This window comes from Symphalangus syndactylus, chromosome 3, assembly GCF_028878055.3.
Source record: "Symphalangus syndactylus isolate Jambi chromosome 3, NHGRI_mSymSyn1-v2.1_pri, whole genome shotgun sequence".
In the NCBI taxonomy this organism is placed as follows: Eukaryota; Metazoa; Chordata; class Mammalia; order Primates; family Hylobatidae; genus Symphalangus; species Symphalangus syndactylus.
In genome coordinates this window covers 24,312,643-24,339,669 of record NC_072425.2, presented here as the reverse complement: position 1 = coordinate 24,339,669, position 27,027 = coordinate 24,312,643, and the positions used below count along the sequence as shown (strand labels likewise).

The following is a 27,027-nucleotide window of genomic DNA, read 5'->3' as shown; positions in this document are numbered from 1 at the left end:
TAAAACTACAATTTTAACATTGATTTAGATAGAATGTTGATTTTCAGCCTGTCAACACTCCTAATGCTATCATCTCATGAAAAACGTTTTTAATTCAGCTTAACTTATAAAATATAAGTAAGCACACTGTTACTTTGAAGTTACTGACTTAATTATAATGGAGCATGTGGAATTTTCCTAAAACATAGATGTCTTATACTCCTATGGAAAATGAATACAACCAGTTTTGATAATGCAACCTCGCAAATGTCCTTACTTGTTTGTATATATATACTTTCTCTTGAAACTGTAATTTGTTTAGATTTCTGCCATGCTTATGCTTTTCCCTTAATACCCAATTCATATACATTACAGAACCACATGTATAAACATAAGGTGTTTTTTTTTTTTTTTTTTTGAGACGGAGTCTTGCTCTGTCCCCCAGGCTGGAGTGCAGTGGCGCAATCTCGGCTCACTGCAAGCTCTGCCTCCCGGGTTCACGCCATTCTCCTGCCTCAGCCTCCTGAGTAGCTGGGACTACAGGCGCCCGCCAACACGCCCGGCTAATTTTTTGTATTTTTAGTAGAGACGGGGTTTCACCGTGTTAGCCAGGATGGTCTCGATCTCCTGACCTCGTGATCCGCCCGCCTCGGCCTCCCAAAGTGCTGGGATTACAGGCTTGAGCCACCGCGCCCGGCCTCAACATAAGGTGTTATTATAAAGTGATAAAACCTGTTTTCTTGTGTGGCTAGAAAAGAAAGAAAAAATAGAGTTTAAAAATTTAAATGTCAACCAACTGAAGTTGAATAAAACAGTTTAAGTTTATAAAGTTCTCAGCACAAAGAAATGCCCGACTTGTTTTTTCTTTTTTTCTTTTTTTTTCAAATAAAGGAATCTCTCAGATGGCATCCCATTAAACACCATCTAGCTTTATCAAAATACAGGTTCTTCAAGAGTAGCTTAAAATATTAAAAAGATGTACGCTCATTACAAGTTACCTAATAAACATGTAGAATATGGTTTCTCTTCAGATTTCTACCAAAGAAAGGAAATTCTTCATATGTGTGACAAAGAAATCCAAAGTGAGCAAGTTTTCTCTATAAAATCCGATGGATCTCTGAGGGAATAGGCAAAAGCACAAACAAAAATATATGCTAATATATTTTCTTCTCAGGTTTTGTTTTCCTCTAAGACAGGGAATCTTCTTCATGGATTTTTTCTTCCCCCCAAGTAGAAAACATTCTTTAAATGAACTTAAACAAAATACATGGCCAATAAATGAAGGGTTCAAAGATTTTTATGAAGTGGGCTGAAAATAAATGATCCTTGGCATGTATTTGAAGACATCAAACAACTCTGACCACATAAAAAAGTAAACAACAAATCTACAATAGGTACAAATTATATACATTTATTTTTAATAATTTTAAATAACACTCTTGTATAAATTCTTTCATATATTCAAATCATACACAAATTTAGAAATGCATGATGAAGCCTAGTACAGCATACGTATGAGACACGTTTCTTAAGTTTGTGTTAGAATTTTAGTGACATAAATACAAGTTTAATGTTTCAGAAACATTCCCTAATTGCTCGGGCTATAATTTAATGTATTATAGAGTGCTTATGCCTAGCATTACAACTTGACTTTAAATCATTTAGCTTTTGGACTAACTTAGATCTGAAGCCCTGGGCTTACTTTCTAGGGCTGCTGCTGCAGTTATTGCGTATGCATAAGTAGCAAGAAAGATTCCCAAATTGCCTTTGAGCAAACATCATTCAACCACTGACATTTTAATGATCCATAACCTTTAGGCCGTTTGATATTATTTGACTTCTTCAGATGTATGAGTGTATTCTTCCTGCCTTTCCCTTTGGCATAGACACTGGCTCAGGGTTAAACATTAAACAGAAAAATGCACTAACCTTCCCTTACTCCCCCGCACATGCCGAATTTATTTTAGCTCCCAAACTCCTTACTATCAAGAATAGTATAACAGACCAAAGGTTCTTTGTGGATGAAGCCAGAAATGCTTTTCTTGCTGTAATAGGTTACACTGGGTTGCTTTTTACTTCTCTGAACTTTTTGTCAGAGAGCTTGCCTTGAGATTTGGAAATTCAATTCCTACCCACATAGCCCAAAATATAGGAACCAGGGATGTTCATTATAAGTGGTGTTATGTTCACCAAGCATCCTAAAAAGTGTAGGACTAAGGTGAATGATCTAATAACCCCGTTCCAATCAAAGCTGTCAAGAGGAAGCATTGTTGCTTTAGTTTTCTACTCCCAAAACAGTACTTAAAGGGCTAAATATCCTGATGGCACTCAGCTGACCAAAATAAACTAGTAGGTGAGTATTGCTTTAATGGTCAATTTACCTGGAAATATTGGCGCTAGAGAATAGTGATATAATTTGAGGTGTCTACAAATGTCTAAAAAACCTCTCTCCTCTCATCCCATGTTTCCTCTGTTCTCTACTCTTAAAATCTAGGTATCACTGGGAAGAGTAACGCACTAGGCCCACAGGACTTTAGTATTAATATAAATGAGCTTTAGTTTTCAAATGTCATTTTTTTCTCTATAACTGGAGAAATTCCATTAATAAAAGAACCCTGGGGGATAGAGGGTAGAGGGAGTGAGAGGGGAGTAAGGGAGGACATGGACATACTTAACACTACCTAGGGCACCTAACCATCAGAAATGCATAGGCGCTTACTAAAATGAATTAATGAAGATAAAAGCATCGCTTAATGGCAGTATCTGTAATTTCCAAATAAGATTCATATCAGTGCTATCTTATTTAAAAATAAACACATTTCCAATCCTAACACAAACATTCTCCCAATATTAGGCTTTCTTTTTCTTCCTTTTTTTTTGAGACAGAGCCTTGCTCTGTTGCCCAGGCTGGAGTGAAATGGTGCCATCTCGGCTCACTGCAACCTCTGCCATCCAGGTTCAAGTGATTCTCCTGCCTCAGCCTCCCAAGTAGCTGAGACTACAGGCACATACACCCGGCTAATTTTTAAGTTTTTAGTAGAGACGGGGTTTCGCCATGTTGACCAGGCTGGTCTCGAACTCCTGACCTTGTGATCCACCCACCTTGGCCTCCCAAAGTGCTGGGATTACAGGCGTGAGCCACTGCACCCGGCCCAATATTAGGCTTTCTAAAGGACTGATGGCATCCTGCTGCCAGATGCCACAGTTTATGGGGCTCATGCCTTTAGAGGAAATAACATAGTGCAATGCATCCCATACTACTTTCTTAGACTGATTTCAGTGGTAGATCACTTTGTGATTGATTTATATTTTAAAGCAAATTATTTCCAGAAGCAAAAAGCTGGAGACATTAGAGGATATTATTTAAAACAAATTTTAAGACTTTTTTTCCCATTGAGAAATATTATAACCATGACCTAGGAGCCTTTAACAAGTATTTAAAGGTAAACTTTCTTTGTGATTCAATTTTTCAATACCTTTTAAGGTCTGTTTCAAGGAATTTCTACATAGTCAAAATCCTCTTAAGACTCCAACAAACCTCCTTTCTCTATTGGTTTAACTTCTGTTTAATAAATGTTCACTTCTCACCACCTTTAATCCTGACCTTTTTTGGGAGGAGGTGGGGGGCGGTGTATCTGGGAGAAAGTCAGGTATGCCATTTTGCACAATTTCTTAGAATTGTGCAGTCTGTACACACACATGCAGCAACTGCTAGGGAATGCAAATTTTCCCTCCCTGTTTGGAGAGATGAGTTCACCTTAATGAAGCACAAACTGGCAGTTTTGTTTTCTAATCACTAATAACTAGCTTCAGATAGTAAATCTTCCTGTGTTCTTTTCACTAAGTGCTTTGTAGCTGTATGGCCCTGGATTGCTCCTGATATTTAAAAAAAATTAAAACATCCACAAGTAGAACTCTTCCTCCCAGATTTCCTGTGTCCATCGCTAGGCAATTTCTGCATATAGTTGAAAAAACATGTGCTTTAGAGTTAGGAGCCCTGATTCCAGGCCTCATAATGACACACATTGTATAACCTTGAACAAGGTATTTAGCTCCTCTGTGCCTCAGTCTTTTCATCTATAAAATGGGGACAACAATTACTTCCTCAGGGGGCTATGGTGTGGAGGAGAGGACACACATATGGAAAAGTGCTTTGCAAACTACAAAGGGCTATAGAAAAACGAAATAATGTTCATATAATGTAATATAATGTAACCTCTATTCTTCTGAGCAATGGCCAAATATGCAAAGCACCCTCAGATTACCAGAAGTAGATTATTTGCTTGTACTCCCTCCAGAACATCATCTCCAACCCCTGAGAACAACTTAGGGGTCTCCTATAAAGGGATGATCAAGTTCTAGGTTTTTCTCTAGGGAAGTTAGGCAAAGGGGTCAGCTTGGATTTCCTAGGTCTAATCTAATAAGTTTTTTTTTTTCTAACCACTTCACAGTTCACTGTTCCTCCTAATAAGTTATATTTGACATCTGACCACCTTTCCCACCCAACTTGCTTAACCCAAAATGTCAATATCATAATAAACAAAAGCAACAGTAGTTGGCCTCTAGGAAAAAACTGCATCAAAAAGCAAGAACTAACTATACACACCCATCTACAAAGCTACCCACTAACTAGACAGGAAGACAATGGGAGAACTATAGCACTGCAGGGAGATGGCACATACCTCATGGCAAATGAGTGACAGGCTATGTTCACATGTAGGAGATTTTTTATTTGGGGTGAGAGAGGATTATAAATATTTCACAGGCATGAAAACTACAGATCCCAAGTAATGTGATGGCTTTTCTCTTGGAACTAAAATATTTCTATCCTTTGGAAGACTATCTTTTACATTCAAGAAAAACATTTTTTAATGAGGATATGTTTTATATTAATCTATGTAAAATATATAGGGTGGCTAGTGTCTAATTAGATTAATGTTTTTGGAGAATGCATCCTATGTCCCAGCTTAACGATTATTGACTTCAAAATCTATTGCTTGAATCATAGTAAGTCAAAGAGCATATAACTCTACTTTTAGACTGAGAAAGGAAAGAAAGATTAGAAACATTCGACCTCTTATAAATTTCAGCAATGTCCTCAAGAAGGACTAAAAATGACTGATGCTCACCAGAGTCCCAGCTCTAGCAATATTGCCATCTATTTTACAGTATTTTAAGCAATCCCCATATTTTTCTTTTTACAACACCATTAACTGCTGTACAAATAAATTCCAGATGATAAAATATGACATGTTTTTTTTTACAAATAGATACAAATACAATGTCGACCAGATATGCTACATTAACTATGTACACCTTATTTCTCTAGAGGCAGGAATATTCCTTATTTTTAGACAATTTATCATTTACACTGAGACCCTGAAGAGGACCATCAGCCTCCTGCTCCCCAATGCTGTTTTCCTCCCTTAGAAGCTTATCCTGTGCTTTCAACTCATCACTGAGCAAGAATCCTGTGAGGAAAAAACCAAGCCCTTCTGAAGATCTTGGGACTTTTCTACCCCTGTTCTAGAAACAATCAAGATTATTTATTGTGATACAGCCTAGAAACAACCTTTTCCTCAATGATGTCCTTTTGTATAGTAAAATGAATATAATCCCTGACCCTGTTTTTAAAAAATGTTTCAGGAATGGAGATGAAGTCTTCCAGCAGTCTTTTCCCCCTCCACATCCATCATCTTGTTACCACTGGCTTGGTGAACACTTCCCCAGGAGTCTATCTGGAGGTCAAAGTGGTTTTGGGCTGCACTATGGGGTTCAGCCTTTCCATACTCCCATGTGGTTTGGTACAAAAATATACTTTACTTCAAGTCCTAATGACAGTGAACACTTCAGATCTTCATGGGAAAACTAAGAGCAATAGATAGGCTAAGCGCATTACAAATTTGTACCTGAAAATTTCAGATGCACTATTTGCCTTTGCTTTCTCAGCAAACTCTAGCCAGGCTTTGTCTGGCCTAGGGGCTGATGCTGTCTTAGTAAGCACTGTGGTTTAACAATTCAGAACACTTCTAGCTCCTTAGGCTTTGTAGTTATGTATGGGCGTCGTCAGGGTCAGCTGCCCATTGGGAGCCACTTCATTGCCATCATCTTCCAACAATCCCGAAACATCTGCATTGGGAATGCTGTCATGGTAGCTGCTGAAACTGATATTGTCTTCTTTCAGCTCGATGGTCCAAAAGGGGGCATTGAGTTTCCGGTTTTGGTACTCACGGTACATATATACAGCCCCCACAAATCCCATTAGCAGCACCACAACAATGATGATGACTGTCAAAATGATGATGTTAAATTGGGTCCATGATACATCAGCTAAAGCTGAAGTGCTGTTTTCAGAAGTGCTTACTGAAAAGATAGTCTGCAGGGTTGTAGGGGTAAAAGTACTATTTATAACAGGGGTGGGCACTGATGTGGTCAAAGAGGCATTGGAAACCAAAATGGTAGAACCTTCAGGTGTTGGAACAATAACTTCTGAAAATAAAAACAGAGAATGAAATGTAAAAGACAAAATTATCTAGTTTTGAGAAACAATAAAAGAAATATGCATGGGAGTGAATGTTGATGTAGGATGTTGACATGATATTCTGCTTTAAGGTAATGCAAGTTAAAAATAATGTTTAGAGAAATATAGTGATAAGGGTAAGAATCAGGGTCTAGAAAGCTAGATTATTACATCTATGGCTGTTTTCCAATATGTATAATATCTACACTAAAATCTTTGGGCCGGGCGTGGTGGCTCACACCTGTAATCCCAGCACTTTGGGAGGCCGAGGAGGGTGGATCACGAGGTCAGGAGTTCAAGACCAGCCTGGCCAAGATGGTGAAACTCTGTCTCTACTGAAAATACAAAAATTAGCTGGGCGTGGTGGCGGGTGCCTGTAATCCCAGCTACTCGAGAGGCTGAGGCAGAGAATTGTTTGAACCTGGGAGGCGGAGGTTGCAGTGAGCTGAGATTATGCCACTGCACTCCAGCCTGGGCAACAGAGCAAGACTCTGTCTCAAAAAAAAAAAAAAATGGGAAAATACCAGTGTTGGAGTTTTCCATTCTTATTTACTCTTAGATAAAATCATACAAATTCCTGCAAAGGCAGTAAATTTGTCACTACTGAGTTCTAAATCACATAGTTAAAAGTAACAGGGATACATGGCAATCATTTGAACAAAAGTAAGTCTAACAAGTCTGATGGCATTTCATAAAGGTAAAATAATTATCTGCAAAGGAGGTGCAGGGAAAACTGTACCTCTAGTTATGTCTAAAAAACAAATTTTAAATATCTGAGGCTGACGTCAGCCAAGACAGAAAACAGCTTTCCTTAATTCCATGGGTAGGAATTCTTCCTTTGTGTAGATTACAGCTACTTTATAATTTAGGTATTATAATTTGTATTTCTAATGGCAGCATAGTTTGGTGGAAGGACTAAAGGCTTTGGAATCAAATAGAAGTGTGTGGCTATAGATAAGTAAATTTTTTTAAAGCTCAGTTTCCCTATCTGTAAAGTGTGAATAATAACATCAACTTTGTAGAGTTCTTAGGAAGTATTAAATGAAATAATGTACTACACAGCATTATCACATTTAATGCTTACAGTGCTTGGCATATAGTAGGTACTCAATAAAAGTATTACTATTATTATTATAATTATTCACCATGAAAGCCATATCAATTTATTCTAAAAAGAGGCAAAGTTTATATATATTGCCTAATAGCTAATAAGAAAAACCATCAGTTCTGTCAGCTAACTATGGACAAAGTGTGCCTCTCAAATAGGTAAGAGAACTGAGTAGCAGGATCTCTAGCTAGTAATAGGGTTCAATCTGAATCTTTTTGCCTTGATCACAACAGTATAAAGATATCAAGAAAATGGCAGAAAGATGACACTTGCCACAGACCAACTGTTCATCAGCCTCGTGTTCAGCATGTTAGAATATCAAAGAGTGGTTTGTAGAACAGCATGGTCCAATCTCTCTGTGACCTAATAAACCCTTAATATCCTAACTCATCCTGAATTCATAATCATTAATTTTTTATTACTGAGCTTTCTTATAAGAAATATTTTGCCATGTGAATAACTTTTGCTTTTAAAAATCAAAAGGAATATTATTATTTCCTCCATTGTACATGGGGAAACTTAGGCCCAAAGTTAGGACAGATGCTAGAATGAACTCCAGCTTCTCAGCTGGAACTTCTAACCAGATTAGATGTCCCTACTTCAAAAGACCTTTGATGATCCCTCAAAGTGATGAGAATAAAGGAAGCAAAGAATAAAAGAAATGATAGGATTCTTAAATTATTAACATAAAAATAAAAATAGATGAAGAGAAAAATGTGAGAACATTTTGTCTCACTGTCGCAATGACTTTGTCTTGGTCCTCAAATTTCTGGAGTTGACTGCGGAGTGTCAGAAGAGCAGCAGGAATGGAAGGAAAGCTCTTTAGGCAAATATCTATCAAAATCTATTTCCAGAAACTCCTCTGGTAGGGTTGGAAGGTTTTACAAAGCCTTCCATTTTTCACTGCTAGGTTTAGATATTAAATTTACAATCACTTAGGTGAAGTTTTACCTTTCTTGATGCAATTTCCCTCGAGGTCTTGAACATAACCTTCTAGGCAGTTCTCACACCAAAACCCAGTGGTGTTATGGAGGCAGTTGATGCACTCACCACTCTCGGGCTTACAAATCTTTGGAGTTTTAACTGGGTCCACATGGCCGTGACATTGGCACTTTCTACAGATGCTGTCAAAATTGTAATAGCCATTTTCACATTTATTGCAGTTCGGGCCCATGTAACCATCTTTACACTCGTCACATTCAGGTTCCAATTCACTCGATTCTAAAAGAGAGAATGCCAGAATAGTTTAGTACAGTCTGAAGCTACAATTAAAAATGCAAAACAACTACTAGTCCTTAAAAAGATTTATAATCCCAGAACTTTGAAGGCCAAGGTGGAAGGATCGCTTGAGCCCAGGAGTTTGAGACCAGCCTGGGCAACATGATGAGACTCTCTCTCTAATTTGTTTTTTATAAACCTTCCCTACTGTCTCCTCTCTAGAAACATATAATAATTTCTATTAATTAATTAAACTAATAATCTATAATCTATTTACTAATTTCCCAGCTTATTGTAGGAATGATGGGGCCATCCAGAGAACCTATTCAGGTAGACGGCAAAATAAATAGGCTTACATAAGGAGTCTGAATGATGATGATGGATTGGCACTCTCATAATTGTGTTATTCCCTTCTTTTTATAGATGACAGATTGGATAAAATATTGTTTTAACAAAAACTTCCTCCATCCCTCCCATACTTAAAATGTTGGTACTCCGCAGACTTCTATTCTTGGTTTCTTTCTCTTCTCTGCTCATTTTCCATGGGTGGCCTCATCCACTGACATCATCAACAATTCCAACATGTGTATCTCTAGTCTACATCTCTGTCCTAAATTCCAAACTATATACTAACTTCCTGTACACGTGGATCCACAAACATCTCAAACTTAACATGTACAACACTGTCCTCAGTATCTTCCCTTCCTGAGTCCTGTCTTCCTCCAATGTTTCCTAGATCTCAGTGAATGGTACCAACATCTACCCACTTGCATAAGCCAAAACACTGAGAATCATCTCTCAATCCTCCTTCTCCCTATGTCCCTTCTAAGCAGTTATCAATTCATATCAATTGTACCTGATTAAAGTCTTTCCAATCCACGGATGTCTCTTTCCATTCCCCCTGGAGTGACCTCAGATTAAGCCTTCATCATTTCTCACCTAGATTATTGTAGCTACTTCCTCATGGTTCTTTTTATCACAATGCACTCCTACATTCACTTTCAACTTCAAAGTAAATAAGAATATGTTACTTCTCTAGAGAAATCTTTTCAGTGGTTCCCTAACTCCTTCAGGATTAAGTAAAAATGTTAATAGAATTTTTAGTACTTTTCATAATCTGACCTCTGCCTACTTCTCTCAACTTTTCTCTCTTCACTTCACACTCCACCACCCCCTAAGGTTCAGGCACATTAAATGGCTTAAAAGAACTCCCAAATACTGCCTGCTTTCTTCTCTCTGAGGTTTTGTACTTACTACTTTCTCTGCATGGGACATCCTCTTGTCTCTCTCTTTCTAGCTCAGTTAGCAAATTCAATCTGTAGGAATTAACTCAGGTATTACTTCTTCTCAGAAGCACAAAAGTTTTCCTTGATTCCCTCAGTTTGGGATAGGGTTAGTCTATGCTTAACTGTAACACATGTCATTTGAAATTGTAATTACCTAGTTACTTGTGTGCTTCTCCCATTAAACTATGAGCTATTTGACATTTTTCTGTCTTTATCGCCAATGTTTAGCACAGTGCCTAAAACATAGCATGTGTTCAATATATATCTACCGAGTAATTTCACTTTAGGCAGTAGGAACATAACAATTCATACCTGTTTCTTTTTTTATTCTTCATAGGATTTCAATTCTGGATTCTTAATTATATTTAATAAATAATTTTTAATAATCAACAAATCATCTTTTAAATCTGCTAGATAGATTAGTTCTTTTCTTAGAATTTACTATTATAATTACACTAACAGGATCACCCTGTTATCTAAACACAGACTAATGTTATTATAGCAGGAATACTTTACAGTGGTCATGGAACTTGTGGCAATGAATCATATTTCTGATGCTCTTTAAGAAAAATGAATTCCTTTCATCTTTCACTTTTACTTTTTAAAATGGCTTTGAGATATAATTTATATGCTGTAACATTCAACCATTAAAAGTATACAATTCAATGGTTTTAGTATATTCCCAGAGTGTGCAATTGATAAAAGAATTCTAACTTACCACTTACAATCCTAGTGGGTAGTGTGATCTCAAGTAAGTTACTAAACTCTGGGCGGCAGCTTTCCATATTTCAATATAAGGGAATTAAACCAGAAATACTTAGGTTACTTTTAGCTTTCAGCAATAAAAGGTGGCAGCTGAATTATTCATAACCCATGCAAACAATAATATGCAGGAAAAAAATTCTTGGTGAAAAGGCATATATTCCTTGTTCTCAATGAAGTCACAGCTTACAACAGTACCATATTTTACAGCATTTTTGTACTTCAACAACTATAGCAACAATAATCTAAAGAATTCCTGATGAAATAGACTGAAGGACTGAAATTAAGGTTTGTGAAAGCCTCTCATGCCTGTCATGGGGAGACCAACTGGACCTCAAATATGACATTCAATGTGCCTGCCTGATGTTTCACTCCTTCTGCCTTATATTTTGTTTCTGCCATTCTTAAGTAGTTTCTTGATCAAATAAGCTGTTTTAAGATTTCTGTACCATTGTTCCTATTGATATTTTTATCTGAAATGTCCTTCCTTCTCCTGTCTACCTGCTAAATGCAGACTCCTATCACAAGACTCAGCTTTTATGTCACATCCTCTCTGAAGCCATTGCTGATATTCCCCCACTCCAGGTAAAGTAATTATTCCCTCTTGGTGCATCCACTATACATAAATACCTGATACTGCACTGTAGTACGAGAGCTTGAGGGAGAGGATAATTTCCTACTGGGAGGTATAGAAAAGTCTTTATGAAGCAGGTAACATTTGAACTGGGCCTTGCTGAGAAGGTCACCATCAAGAAAGCAAAAAATTAAACCACAAAATAGAAAAAATATTTATAAATCATATATCTGTTAAGGGACTTGTATCTAGAATATATAAAGAATTATTTCAACTCAATGATAACAAGATAAATAATCCAAATTTTAAATGGGCAAAGGATCTGAACAGACACTTCTCTAAATATATGAATGACCAATAAGCACATAACTAGCCATCAGGAACATGCAACTTAAAACCACAGTGGAATACCACTTCATATCTACTAGGATGGCTGTAATTATATAAAGGCAGATAGTAAGTGTTGGTGAAGCTGTGGAAAATTTGGAACCTACATACAGGGTTGATGAGAATGAGAATGCAAAATGGTGTACTCATTTTGGAAAACAGTCTGGCAGTTCCTCAAGAGGATAAACATAGTTACTACAGGACCCAGGAATTCCACTCCTAGGTATACACTGAAGATAAATGAAAATATATGTACATACAAAAACATGTATACAAATGTTCACAGCAGCATTATTTGTAATAGCTAAAAAGTGGAAACAACTCAAATGTCTATCAATTGATGAAGAGAGCAATGAAATGGGGTATAACACAGTAATATATTATTTAGTAACAAAAAGGAATGAAGTATTGAGACATGTTATAACATGAATGAACCGAAAATACTATGCTAAGTGAAAAAAGCCAGACACACAAGGCCGTATATTATATGACTTCATTTTTATATGAAATGTTCAGAATGGGCAAATCCATAGAGCAGAAAAAGTAGGTTAGTGGTTGCCTAAGGCCAGAGGAAAAGGGAGTAATTGCTAATGATTACAGGATTGTTTTTTAGGTCCTTTTGTTGGGGGAGGTGATGAAAACTTCTAAAATTGATTGTGGTCGTGGTTGCAAAACTTTAAGACTGTGTACTAAAAATACTGAATTTTGCATCTTAAATAAGTTGTATGAAATGTGAATTATAGCTCAACAAAGCTATTATTTAAACAGACAGGGAGAAAGAAAGAAAGAAAGAAAGAAAGAAAGAAAGAAAGAAAGAAAGAAAGAAAGAAAGAAAGAAAGAAAGAAAGAAAGAGAGGAAAAAATTCAAACCAGAACCACCCAGCTAAGCTGCTTCGAAAGTCCTAGTAGAAAATATGTGAAATAATAAATGCTTATTGTTTTAAGCCACTAAATTTTAGGGTAATAGGTTATTTAGCAACAGATAACTAATATATACTTCAGGATTAAATGAGTCAACTATATTTATTAGATTGCAATTAGTCAACATTATTTGGTATCTAGGATGAACTAATTAGTAAATGTTACCTTGAAATAGGTGAGCAAAAGTTGCTCAGTCTTGAAGTTCCTTTATTAACTCATTATGCAGGTTTTTAGACACTTTAAGTCTCATTCACATATATATTTGGATTAGATTATAAATTCCTGGAAAGCAAAACTTTTGCTGTTTTTATAACTCCCTTTCACCTATAGCATCCAGAACTTTATTCATCAATGCAACTTATACCTACTGATGACTGATTTTTTTTTTCCCTCTAAAATGAAGAGTTAGAGAAAGGCCTTACTTATAGAGCAGCTGCCTGTAGATGTCACTGCTGAACAAGGGCAGCGAAGACATTCTTTAGTGGCATCAGGACTCTGATAAAATCCTTCTTTACATTCTTCACAGTGATTTCCTTTGCTATTTTCCTGGCAGTTTAAACAAGCACCTAAAAGAAGCAAATTATTTTTAAAAGTTAAAGATTTACCTTGAAAGCCAAGTAACTTTCAAAAATCATGCCTGCAACAAAAAGATCATAAGAAAAAGAAAAACTAATAGGGACTGGATAGAGTTAATTTCTACCCCACCTGATTTCTATACTGCCCATGTCTGTGACTTGTGTCCCCTACTAGATTGTAAGCTCCTTAGGGAAAGGTGAGATACAGGATTAGTGGCTCAATAAACCCTTGCTGGTTGATCTGATTACATACCAAAAGTAGCAACTATACGCCAAGGAGAAAATAAAAACAATCCAAATACATATTAATAGAAGAATAGATAAATTGTGGCATTTTCATAAGTGAACTAATCATACATGCATGAATATGCATAAATCTTTTTTTTTTTTTTTTTTTTTTTTAGAGATGGGGCCTCTCAAGTGGCTGGGACTACAGGAGCATGCCATTACACCCGGCTAATTTTTAAATTATTTTATAAGACAGGATTTCACTGTGTTGCCCAGGCTGATACTGAACTCTCAGCCTCCAGCGATTCTCCTGCGTTGGCCTCCCAAAGTTTTGGGATTACAGGCGTGAGCCATTAGATTAGCCACCCAGCCTAAATCTTAAAAAGAACGTTGGTTGAAAAGCAAATTGGAGAATAACACATACAGAAAGAGAATACTTATTAAAATTTAAAAACCACACTAAGCGCGCTAAGCAAATGGATGCAGAGTATACTAACCAGATGGATATAAACATGAGGTAAAAATTAAAATGTGGATTGCAAGGGTATAGGGGAATTTTATACTCTGCTTGTCTCTGTGGAGGGAGGGGGGTAAAACAGGACTAGGGAGGAGAAGAGGACCTCAACTTTATTGAAATTTTCTGTTTCAAAGATGTAACTATATACATATATATATAAATATGAAGCAAAATGTCAAAATGTTAATCTTTATTATTAATAATTCTGGGGATGAGTGCATGGGTATTTGCTATATTATTCTCCATAGCTTTATATATTTAAAAGTTTAAAGTAAAAATAAAAGCAATTAATAAAGAAAAGAAAAAAAAGAAACAAAGTTAGGTTTTGTAATAATACTCCCTTGGCACTCTATTAGTAAGGATGTTCTACAGACATGGAAGCAGCATAACATCTGAAAATAGGAAATGAGAAAGTATAGCATAATTTACATTCCTTCCTTATGGGGCCAGGAAGATTCAAAGGGACACTCAGAACTACTATTATATGGAAATCAGTGAGTAAACTCTACATAGAAATCTAGGAAGATAATGACATTTTACAAAGTAAGCTAACTACAGTTCAATGCTAAAACTATTCATAAAAGTCTTGATTTCTTTTCCTTACTAGTAGAAATATTTTTGAAAGGGGAGAGAGAATAAGGTTGTGAAATAAAATGGTCTCACAACTGAAGCAAAACTTGAAAAAACAAAAGAATGAAAATGTCATCAACCTACATGTTAAAAAGCTCAATTCTTTTTTTTTTTTTTCTTTTGAGACAGAGATCGCTCTGTGGCTCAGGCTAAAGTGCAGTGGCATGATCTCTGCTCACCACTCACTGCAACCTGTTTTCAGGTTCAAGTGATTCTCCTGCCTCAGCTTCCCGAGTACCTGGGATTACAGGCGTACGTCACCACGCCCGGCTAATTTTTGTATTTTAGTAGAGATAGGGTTTCACTATGTTGGCCAGGCTGGTCTCAAACTTCTGACCTCAAGTGATGCGCCCATGTAGGCTTCCCTAAGTGTAAATCTCAATTCTTAACTGACTACAGCAAAATTCCCCCAAACTTCATGAATTTATGGTGAAAGATATCTTCAAAAGTTTGTTATATGAACACTTAACATTAAATCAAACTTGTATGTAAATATCATCGTTTTCAATCATGTAATTGTAAAGGCCTGATAGTGTTAATGATATTTTTCCCACATATAACAAAGCAGTATATATTCATCTTTCAGATCTTCTTGTATCATGATCTCTCTTTAGCTATGTATCTTTGTGACTAAAAAACAGCTGAAAAATACATAGTAGGAAACTGGAGTTTTGCTCTAAAAATAAAACAATTTTAAAAGTTAAATTGTTCCTCAGGTTGGACATGTCAAAACCTGCATTATGTGTGAAATCTGTCTACCTACTCTCCCCCTATTAAAAATGTTCAATACAAAGAATTTTTAAGAGAAAAAGTTCTGATAAAGTGCTAAGCTTTAATATAAAAAATACCTGAAAAAAAAAAAGCTAACAGTTCCATAATAAAATTTGGATGTTCAGAGTAGGATGCAGTCCAATAATAAGTCCTTTGTGCATAATTGATGTGACAAGAAAAGGTCATGTTGCTACCCTTTATATACATATATATATATATGCCAGGCATGGTGGCTCACGCCTGTAATCCCAGCACTTTGGGAGGCCAAGGCAAGCGGATCACCTGAGGTCAGGAGTTCGAGACCAGCCTGACCAACATGGTGAAACCCTATCTCTATTAAAAATACAAAATTAGTCAGGTGTGGTGGTGCATGCCTGTAATCCCAGCTACTCAGAAGGATGAGACAGGAGAATCACTTGAACCTGGAAAGCAGAGGTTGTGGTGAGCCAAGATCACACAGTTGTACTCCAGCCTGGGCAACAAGAGTGAAACTCCTTTTCAAAAAAAAATAATAATAATAATAATAACAATAATAATAATAAATAAATATATGTAATCCTTTACTCCTACAGGGCTACTGGGCTTACATGCTTATTATTTTGGGGCTTTTTACTATTCTAAATAAGACTCCACATGTTTGTGACTGCCACAATATAATTCTACTCTCTTAAGCCATTTATACCAGAATATTTTTTCCAGAAGAATTTTTTATTTCTGTTTGTTTTTTGGCCATACCCTGCAATGAGAAATCAATAAGTAAAAAAAAATAACCTTACATGGTAAACAATGCTATCTCAAAACTAAAAATGAAAGCAAGTATATGTATAAAATTTAGCCCAACACAGTGGCTCAAACCTGTAATCCCAGCACTTTGGGAGGTCAATGCAGGTGGATTGCTTGAGCCCCAGAGTTTGAGACCAGCCTGGGCAACAGGGCAAAACCCTGTCTCTACAAAAAATACAAAAATTAGCTGGGTGTGGTGGTGCATGCCTGAGTCCCAGCTACTCGGGAGGCTGAGGTGGGAGGATCACTTGAGTCTGGAAGGTTGAGGCTGTTGTGAGCTATGATCATGCCACTGCACTCCAGCCCGGGAAACAGAGCGAGACTCTGTCTCAGAAGAAAAAAAAAATAAATTAAAAAAAGAATAAAATTCATTGATTCTTAAATATTCATCACTGTTTACATTGCTTTAAGGTGCATGTACCTAAAGTACAACTATAGAGAAAGAAAACGAATAAATTAAAGATAGGCCAGACATAAATAACCAAAGTGTTAACAACAGTCATGAGAGACAATAGCCCTTTCAGAGTTTTTCTCCCTCTAGTCTTCAAATTATCTCTAGTATACATGCATCACTTTTATTTTTTATTATCTTGATTTTTCTTATTGTAAAATAACACATTGTAAAATATATCACATACACATTGTAAAATATTTCAAGAACTCAAGCAATTTGAAACACTTCATATATATATTTAATAATTATTTTTACAATAAAAGACCATAACGTTTAAAACCTATATATGGTAGAAACTAATGATGTGAATTTGATTTTTAAATAGCTTACAACTCCTCTGTGAGAGGCAACATAGCATTAAAAAAATGGTATGGGGCCGGGCGCGGTGGCTCACGCCTCTAATCCCAGCACTCTGGGAGGCCGAGGCAGTCAGATCACGAGGTCAGGAGATCGCGACCATCCTGGCTAACACGGTGAAACCCCGTCTCTACTAAAAATATAAAAAATTAGCCAGGCATGGTGGTGGGTGCCTGTAGTCCCAGCTACTCGGGAGGCTGAGGCAGGAGAATGGTGTGAATCCGGGAGGCGGAGCTTGCAGTGAGCTGAGATTGCGCCACTACACTCCAGCCTGGGCGGGCAACAGAGCGAGACTCCGTCTCAAAAAAAAAAAAAAGAAAAAAGTGGTATGGGATTTAGTGTCAAATTTGTGTTCCATTTCCAGCTGAACTTCTCACAAACTAAGTTACCTTAAGCAAATAGCTTCTCTGATTTTCACTTTTCTAATCTGTAAAATGGGATAATAATTCTTTGGCTAACGATTTAATATAATGTGAGCATTTCAAAGGGTGAAAGACTATTCCATAGGACATAATGTTTTTTCTTTATGTCTTAATTTCCTCATCTGTAAATTTTAAAAGCTGAACTAGATGAAATCTAAGGTTTCCTTTAAATCTAAAATCTAAGGATCTTTCTTTTATGATAAATGATATATAAAAATAAGCTGAAGTTTAACATTGTTCATTATGCTCTGCCTGGAACCCCCCAAAATATAACAATACTGCCCTAAAACTCACATTCTCACATTCTCATTGCTGAAAGATGGCCAAACAGTGGATCAAAAGGAATGTTTTCTGAAGATGATTTTTTCATGCTCCTTGACTAAGCATCTCAAAAATCTTTGTAGAGATAACCAAGAAAATAACTAGTCAAATAAAGGAATGTAGGGCTCCTTTCCAGCCAAATTCAGGGACAAAACATTGAAAAGATACATTGTTACCTGCAAAAAGACCTTTCCTTATTCCTTTATTTTACCATTTCATCATTTACATATAAACCTATCTGAAATACAGTAATGTGCTTTGTTGTAGGAAGAACTACCTTACCCTCTTTATAGAACAAAAGGCAAGCTTTAAGCTGTCAAACTGAAAGAAGGCCAGTATGGAGCCCAGGTTAACAAGGGAGAGAGTAACAGGGCATAAGGTCAGAGAGAAAGGCAGGGCCCAGAAAATGTAAAACCAGATAGGCCATAGAGAGATGTTTGAATTTTATATATTCCAAAAGGGATGAGAAGCCATTGGAGGGCTTAAGCATGAATATGACATGATCTGGTTTTACATTTTAAAAAGATTGCTCTGGTTGTTATGTGGAGACTAACTGTGGTGGGGTGGGGATCAGAGAACAGGGAGAGAAGAGAGGGGGCTGAAAGACCAGATGAGACTGTGCCAAAGTAGTTCAAAGAGATGACAGTGGCTTGGGCAAGGATGATGCAATAAAAGTCACGAACAGGCTGGGCGTGGTGGCTCACACCTGTAATCCCAGCACTTTGGGAAGCCAAGGCGGGCGGATCACGAGGTCAGGAGATCGAGACCATCCTGGCTAACACGGTGAAACCCCGTCTCTACTAAAAATACAAAAAAAATTAGCCGGGCGAGGTGGCAGGCGCCTGCAGTCCCAACTACTCGGGAGGCTGAGGCAGGAGAATGGCGTGAACCCCACGGGGCAGAGCCTGCAGTGAGCCGAAATCGCGCCACTGCACTCCAGCCTCGGTGACAGCGAGACTCCGTCTCAAAAAAAAAAAAAAAAAAAAAAGTCATGAACAGTGGTCAGATTCAGGGTATGTTTTGAAGATAGGGCTGACGGAATATACTGATGAGCTGGATATTTGCAGTAAGAAAAAGGAGAGAAATAAAAAATGACTACTAGGCTTTGGGACTGTATAACTTGGTGAAATGGATAGAGCAGGCTTAACTTATAAAGTTGAAAAAAAAGTTGTTTCGGATGTGTTAGGTATATAATGCCAATTAAAACAAGTGGATATTTGACTGTTGGATATTTCAGTGTGGAGATCAAGGGAGAAATGTAAATCTGATAATAAGCACATATATAGATGGCATTTCAATTAAATCCAGGGTTAAGGGGGAAAATGAGCTAAAACAAACACATACAAATTAAATCCAGGGGACTGAATGAGACCACTTAGGGAGAAAGTTTAAATGGCAAAGACAAACTTGACAAGCTCTGAGCCCTGAGGCACTCCAGTGCTTGTAGCTAAACTGAGGAAGATGTAGTAGAACTAATAAGAAGGAAAAGCTGGTTAGGTAGCACAAAAAACCAGGAAAGCATGAAACTAATAAGAAGGAAAAGCTGGTTAGGTAGCACAAAAAACCAGGAAAGCATGATACTCTGAAGTAAGTATCATTGGGGAGTAGAGGATTGGTCAACTCAGTCAAGCTGCTCAGGTCAAGTTACTCATCATGGGACACTATGAATCCATAAAGGTACATTGGATTTTCAAAGGAAGTATATTATATGAACATAAAGTTCCAGTTTTAAAAATAATATCCCCCCACTTCCATTTTAAGGGAAACATGCTTAATAAAGAAAATCTGGAAAAACACAGGAGTAGAAAGGGGTAAAAAATCATCCTAGGAAATCTCTCATTAAGATTTTTAGGCTGGGCTCCGTGGCTCAAGCCTGTAATCCCAGGACTTTGGGAGGCTGAGAAGGGTGGATCATCTAAGGTCAGGAGTTCAAGATCAGCCTGGCCACCATGGTGAAACCCCGTGTGTACTAAAAATACAAAAATTAGCTGGGCGTGTGATGGCGGGCACCTGTAATCCCAGCTACTTGGGAGGCTGAAGCAGGAGAATCGCTTGAACCCAGGAGGCAGAGGTTGCAGTGAGCCGAGATCGTGCCGTGCACTCCAGCCTGGGTGACAGAGCAAGACTCGGTCTCAAAAAAAAAAAAAAAAAGATTTTTAGTACTTCTCTTTGTAATCTTTCCTCATTTACAGGGGTTTGGCTTTTGTTTTTTAACTAGTCTAATTATATGGCATATGTCATTTTATACCTTGCTTCTTTCACTTTCTCACATTGCTATATATCATTCTTTAAAACATTTTATCAGCCAGGCACAGTGGCTCCCACCTGTAATCACACCACTTTAGGAGGCTGAGGCAGGTGGATCACCTGAGGTCAGGAGTTCGAGACCAGCCTGACCAACATGGCAAAACCCCGTCTCTACTAAAAATACAAAAAATTAGCCGGGTGTGGTGGTGGGCACCTGTAATCCCAGCTACTTGGGAGGTTGAGGCAGGAGAATCGCTTGAACCCAGGAGGCAGAGGTTGCAGTGAGCCGAGATCGCGCCACCATACTCCAGCCTGGGCAACAAGAGTGAAACTCCGTCTCAGAAAAAAACAAAACAAAACATTTTATCGAGAACGTAATAACAGTTACCATTTACTGATTACTTGTGATGGACCAGGCACTATATGAAGGCTGTACAAATGTATTGCATTTAATCTTCACGACAACCCACTAGGCAGTTACTGCTATTATATCAAATTTATAGATGAAGAAACAGATTAAGCAACTTGCTCAAGGTAAGGTCAACATTTGGTTTTCTGTGTTTTTAATAATATACTGTTTAGATAACAGTATTTACTTAATACCCTATTGTGAGAAATTGGGTTGTCTAACTTTTTAAAATTGTAACTACCACTTTGGTGAGCATCTTTGAACATAAGCTTCTTAAGAATTTAGAATTCTTTCCTTAGAATAGATTCCTGGAAATAGAATTACCGGATCAAAGAAGAATTTTTAAGATTTCTAATACTTACTGTCAAATTGCTTTCTAAAATGTTTATCCAAATATATCTTACCACAAAAAAAGAGTACTTTGAAAATCTACTTCAATCTAAAACACAAGGTATAGAAAAACGGCAAGAGGGGGTGAAAATAGGACTGTGAAAACATAGTAAGTGGCCACCAGAGGGCAACCTTATCACAGCACTGTTGAAAATAAACCCACTTGACAAGAGTGGTTTTATATAAAGCTTGTAATTTTAAATAAAGTATTTGCACTCCTTCACGTTGGATTCCACTTTTATTATAATTCCAAACAAAGAAACCACTTATTTCTCTCACTACTAGCTGCTTTCAGAAACCATAACCATGAAAAAGAATTATTTTGCCTTAAATTATCTCCAGAGCAAGGACAGGTCAGCACTTACATGACAGTAAAGAGAATGGCCTCATTGCAGTAAGAAAAATTAAAACTGAGAACCAGCAATGTAGACTGCTTTTCGGTACTGTAAAAGATCTAGGGAGTAATTTTAATCAACTCAGTATAATGAAGTATTCCTGTTGTTACTCAGTATTGAAAATAATCTTTCCTCTGTATGTCTTTCCATTCATTTGTTCATTTATTTGATAAAAATTTAGTGAGCAGTTACTATACACTAAAGCTCCATGCTAGAGATCGTGTATACAATGGTGAAAAAAAAATGTTCTTGCCCTCACGAGTGAGCCACATGTGACTCAGAATCACAAATAAATATACAATTACAAACTGTGAAAAGTGCTATGAAAAAATACAAGTATATGTGAGAGCATATAATAGGGAAATTACCATTAAGCCTAGAGCATCAGGAAATGCTTTCTAATGAAGTGGCCTTTAATTGACGACCCGAGGGAAGAATATGATTTAATAAGGCATAGGGGTCAAGGATGGAGGTAGAGGTGGATTAGAAAAACCATTCTTGGCAGAGGAAAGATCATATATGAGAACCCTGGGACCAGGGAACATGCCTTGTTTTAGAAATAAAAGCCAGTCTGACTGGATCACAGATATAAAGAAAAAGAACGCCACAAGATAAAACTGGCAAATAGGCAGGGACAAGATCACATAAAAGAAAAAAAAAATACAATTTCTTCTAAATCAATTTGTTTCACTATAGAATATTTGAACGAAGAATAAACTTTTAACCGATTTTTCCAGGGTACTTTTGACTTCAAATATTTTGCCACCCTGTTCTCATAAAAACACTTGTACTTGTCAGACTAGTGTGTCCTGATTTTTTTGTTTGTTTGTTTGGGAAAAAAAATGTTTCCAAGGAAGGATACTTAATTCTTACATTTAGGAAAACTAAGATCAGAAGTTAATTGGCTTTAGTTTTTAATGGTTTGACTAAGTTTGCCTAAATGTGGTTTTCTTTGTTTTTATATTGCTTAGGGTTTGCTGAGCTTTCTGAATCTGTCGGTTATTGCCTTTAATCAATTTGGAAAATTCATGGTCATTTTCTCTTCAGATATTACTGTGATCCAACATCTCTTTCCTCTCTTTTTAGATCTCCAATTACATTTATGCTAAACCTTTTGGCTGGGTCCCACATCTTCCCTGCTCTGTTCTTCCCATTATATTTTCTCGAAATGCTTCAGTTTGGATATTTTTAATTGTACTGTATTCAAGTCTTCCAACTTTGTCTTCACTGTGTACAATTTACTGTTAGATTAATGCAATGAGTTATTAATTCACATGCTGTATTTTTCAGTTCCAGTTTGTTCATTTGATTTTTTAGAGATTCCAATTTATATTGAAATTTTGCCTCTCTTCACCTATTTTGTCTGATTTTCCCTCTATTGTATGAAAATACTAACTTTAGTCAAGTCTTTCTAAGCTGACTCTAACATCTAGATCACCTAAGGGTCTGCTTCCATTGTTCATTTTTTTTCTCTTTGGTATTGGTCACATTTTTCTGTCTTTGCATTGTCCAGTATTTTTTATTGTATGCCGGACACAGTATATAAAAGAACCAGAGAGGGCTCCCCTTTCATCTGTTAGGCAGATATAATGAGAGAAATTACTTCAATCCAATCAGAAGGTGAGGCAGCTTGAGGGTGGACTATAATTTTAGTATGAGTTAATCAACTTCTGGTTCCTTACTATTTCTTGGTCATGGCCCTCTAAAGCTTTTGCTTGAGAGCCTAGCAAGCCTGTGTCTCCTTAGCCCTAAAAGACTGTGAGAGATCTGTATTGGCCTTTGGTAATTTGAGCCTAGGTCCCACTGCATGCACCTTCAGAGTCTGAGAACATCTTGAGGGGGAGATAATTGAATGTCATAGCAGGCCCTCTCTTTCTAAAGGGATTTTGTCTCCTCAGCACAAGACTGAAAGAGAAAGCGATTTTTTTCTACCTTTCTGGGCCAGCCTTCCATCTTTTGCATAGTCAGCTAATATCCTGTGGGAAAGCTGGCCTTGTGTTTGGGGATCCTCTTGTTTCCAACCATCATGCAAGCCTCAAATGATTGCCAAAAACATTTCTTCTATCTCTTTCCTAAAGAAGAATTCCTTTGCTTGGGTCTAGCTCATTCTTTGCCTATGCTTAGAATCAGCAAATGTCCCCTGGAAAGACAAAGGCTTGTGATCATCAGTTTACCTAGGAAGAGTTCCAACCTTTCTGGAATTTTAGTTCCTATAGTTCTCCTTGCCTCCATAGGTATAGGATTTTTTTTTTAATTTACGTACTTTTTCAAGTCTGTTGTAGCAGGAGTTTGGCTTGCTGTGATCTATTACATCCTACTTAGAAGATAAAGGCCCTTCCAAACTATTTCAGAAGAATCAACCTATAGCTGAAAGATTTCCAAATTAAAAGAACAGTGGAATAATTACATGACAAAGTTAAGGAAAGTACCTACCTGTGAGGGCATCGCAACTGCCAGACCGATTATTGCATTGGCAGGGCAAGCAGCCATTCTTACTAAAGCCATAATATCCATCTTGGCATCGGTCACATGTAGAGCCAATGACACCCACTTTGCACTGGCATTTCCCAGAACTGCAAATAAAAGCAAAGACAATGAATAAAAGTAAATCAGTTTAAAAGTTGTATTGCATAACACCCCAGAAGGGAAAGAAAGCCCAGCTCATGTAAATCATATATACTTACCATCTCTCAAAGCCTTGTGTCCAAAGAAATCACCTATCAAATTCTGTATTGCTATTAAAAGCTGTCTAGTGTATTGCATAATGCAATTTCTTAGCTAACAATTTTACAGAAAATTTAAAATGGAGGCATTTGAAAGCAGGAGTAATAATGATGATGATGATGATACAATAAGCTATCATTTATTGAGGGCTTATGTCAATAAATATATTTTTTCTCTAATCCTCAAGGTAGTTCTACCTGGTGAGGGTCATAATACTTATTTTACTACTGAGAAAATTCAGATAAAGTTATTGTCCTCAGCTAGTAAGTCAAGTCTATTCATACAAAACCAGACTTTTCCCCACCATACTATCTGCTCCTAAGATTGACTCTAAATTGGTACAAGAAATCTGTCTGCCAAATAACTTGATATCCACTTAGGTATCAAGCTTCATTCTGTAGATCCAAAGCATTACAATTCACCATCTATATAGGTCCTGACTCCAGTGATGGTGTTTATGCCCTGTCCAGAAAAAATCTTGGTCTCTTTTCTCACTGCAAGTAAATTTCAGGTCTTTAACAAAGGCTGAGAAATCTTATTGCTTGAAGAGAAGCTGCAGCCTAACAAAGTCAAAGGTTCTCAGAGATATAAACCCAAATATTTTGATGTTTAAAGCTTAATTAAAATTTGTACTGATCATAGTATAGGAGATGTTTTTAAAAATGCAACAAAAATTTACATTATCTAATTTATACTACCAAGCATGAATCTATGAATCTTAAGTAATTTAGTAAAGAAAAAAGAAAAGAAGCCACACACGTATACAGTCTTACACAAGAATATCCCAGGGTACTTAAAGATCTAGCAAACAAAACCTGTATTCATAAAAAATAAAATTCAGGAATATTTTATGACTCAATAAGAAAGAACCAGTCAATCGAAGCCCCTCTATACTATCAGAAAATTATAAAGAACATAATGTACCTTTCAAAGAATGGCTTGCAACACTTCATCAGCTTATTTCCAAAGGTTTTTAAAATGTTAATCAAAATATGCTTACTCCTTATTCCTCTAAATACATTATTCAATATACAAAAGGATAAACAGTTACTTTCAATGATGGTGTCTGCCTAACCCACAACCTACAAGAAGAAGGTACTAGTTTTGAACACAAAATCACTTAATAATACTGTGTAACCATAATATAGCAATGTTCCCAAAGTAGTTGCTATTCTTAAAGTGGGTTTTCCCTTAATAATTCTTGGGGCACTAAAAGACTTTCTATCTGGAGGATCTGCTCCTTAATTGCTGATTTAAAGTGACTTAATGAATCTTAATAAAGTAGTTGTCTGAGTGTACATACCATGCTTTATTTTTTCCTGGGTGATTTTTCTTTGTCTTTGTTTTTGTTTTTGTTTTTTGAGAAAGGGTCTCATTTAGTCCCCTAGGCTGCAGTGTGCAATTTTGGCTCACTGCGGCCTCAACTTCCTGGGTTCAGGTGGTCCTTCTGCCTCAGCCCCCCAAGTAGCTGGGACTACAGGTATGCGCCACCACAACTGGCTAATTTTTGTATTTTTTTTGTGGAGACAGGGTTTTCCCCTGTTGCCCAGGCTGGTCTCAAACTCCTGAGCTCAAGCAATCTGCCTGCCTCGGCCTCCCAAAGTGCTAGCATTACAGGTATGAGACACCATGCATGGTCAGATTTTAAAACAACAAGAAAAATAAAAGGTGCTTTTCTCTCTTTTAAAAGAAAATATAGGCCAGGCGCATGGCTCACACCTTTATCCCAGCACTTTGGGAGGCTGAGGTGGGTGGATCACTTGAGGTCAGGAGTTCAAGACCAGTGACCAGCCTGGCCAACATGGTGAAACCCTGCCTCTACCGAAAATACAAAAATTAGTCAGAGTGGTGGTGTGTGCCTGTAGTTCCAGCTACCCGGGAGGCTGAAGCAGAACTGCTTGAACCCGGAAGATGGAGGGTGCAGTGAGCCAAGATCATATCACTGCATTCCAGCTTGGGTGACAGAGTGAGACTCCGTCTCAAAAAAAAAAAAAAAAAAAAATGAAGTGAGGAATTTTGGTTGTGAGGCTGCACTACTAGTGCTTTTGCATCATGTTATTCATGGCCCAAGGCCAATTTCTGCACGTATAAGAATTAAATTTATCAGTCATGGTGGCACATGCCTGTAGTCCCAGCTATTCAGGAGGCTGAGGCAGGAAGATCACTTGAGCCCAGGAGTTCTAGGCTGCGTGAACTACTCCAACTGCAGTTAAACAGGAATAAAGAGCTGGGTCCACTTATCTCAAATTAAACCTGTCTCTCATAAAGTCCCACAGACCAACGAAACACAGGAGACTAATCCTGCAACCACCCAGTGGGTTCACCTTGCCCACTGCCTAGGCAGAGCTGATTTATCAAGATGGGAGAATTGCAATACAGAAAGAATAATTCATGCAGAGCCAGCTGTGCATGAGACCAGAGTTTTATTATTACTCAAATCAGTTTCCCTAAGTATTCAGGGATTAGAGCTTTTAAGGACAACTTGGTGGGTGGGGTGAAACCAGGGAGCCAGAAGTGCTGACTGGTTAGGCAGGAAATGACATCATAGGGAATTGAAGCCATCCTCTTGAGCTGAGTGTGCCATGATCGGGCCTGTGAATAGCCACTGTATTCCAGCCTGGGCGACACAGGGAGACTCTGTCTCTTATAAAAAGATTTAAATCGTCCAGGTGCAGTGGCTCATGCCTGTAATCCTAGCACTTTGGGAGGGTGAGGCGAGTGGATCACAAGGTCAGGAGTTCGAGACCAGACTGGCCAATATAGTGAAACCTCGTCTCTACTAAAAATACAAAAATTAGCACGGCGTGGTGGCACACACCTGTAGTCCCAGCTACTCGGGAGGCTGAGGCAGGAGTATCACTTGAACCTGTGAGGTGGAGGTTGTGGCGAGCCAAGATTGCACCACTGCACTCCGGCCTGGGTGACAGCGAGACTCTGTCTCACAAAAAAAAAAAGAAAGAAAGAAAAAAGAAAAAAGAAAGAAAAGAAATAACTCAGCAAATATAAAGCTTTGCCTGTGTGACTTCTTTCATAGAATAAAGACTTTACA

General features: G+C 37.4%; 1 protein-coding gene across 1 annotated transcript in view; it reads right to left on the bottom strand.

The window, feature by feature from the left end:
- Window positions 1-1,369: 1,369 nt before the first annotated feature.
- Window positions 1,370-27,027, bottom strand: part of MEGF9 (multiple EGF like domains 9) — a 120,974-nt gene continuing 95,316 nt past the window's right edge. Inside the window, exons 3-6 of the mRNA XM_055271305.2 lie at window positions 23,688-23,827; window positions 13,178-13,321; window positions 8,559-8,828; window positions 1,370-6,468 (exon numbers count right to left, since the gene is read on the bottom strand). Coding sequence (XP_055127280.1) covers window positions 6,017-6,468; window positions 8,559-8,828; window positions 13,178-13,321; window positions 23,688-23,827 — 1,006 coding nt within the window. The 3' untranslated portion in view covers window positions 1,370-6,016. The remainder of the gene's footprint in view (window positions 6,469-8,558; window positions 8,829-13,177; window positions 13,322-23,687; window positions 23,828-27,027) is intronic.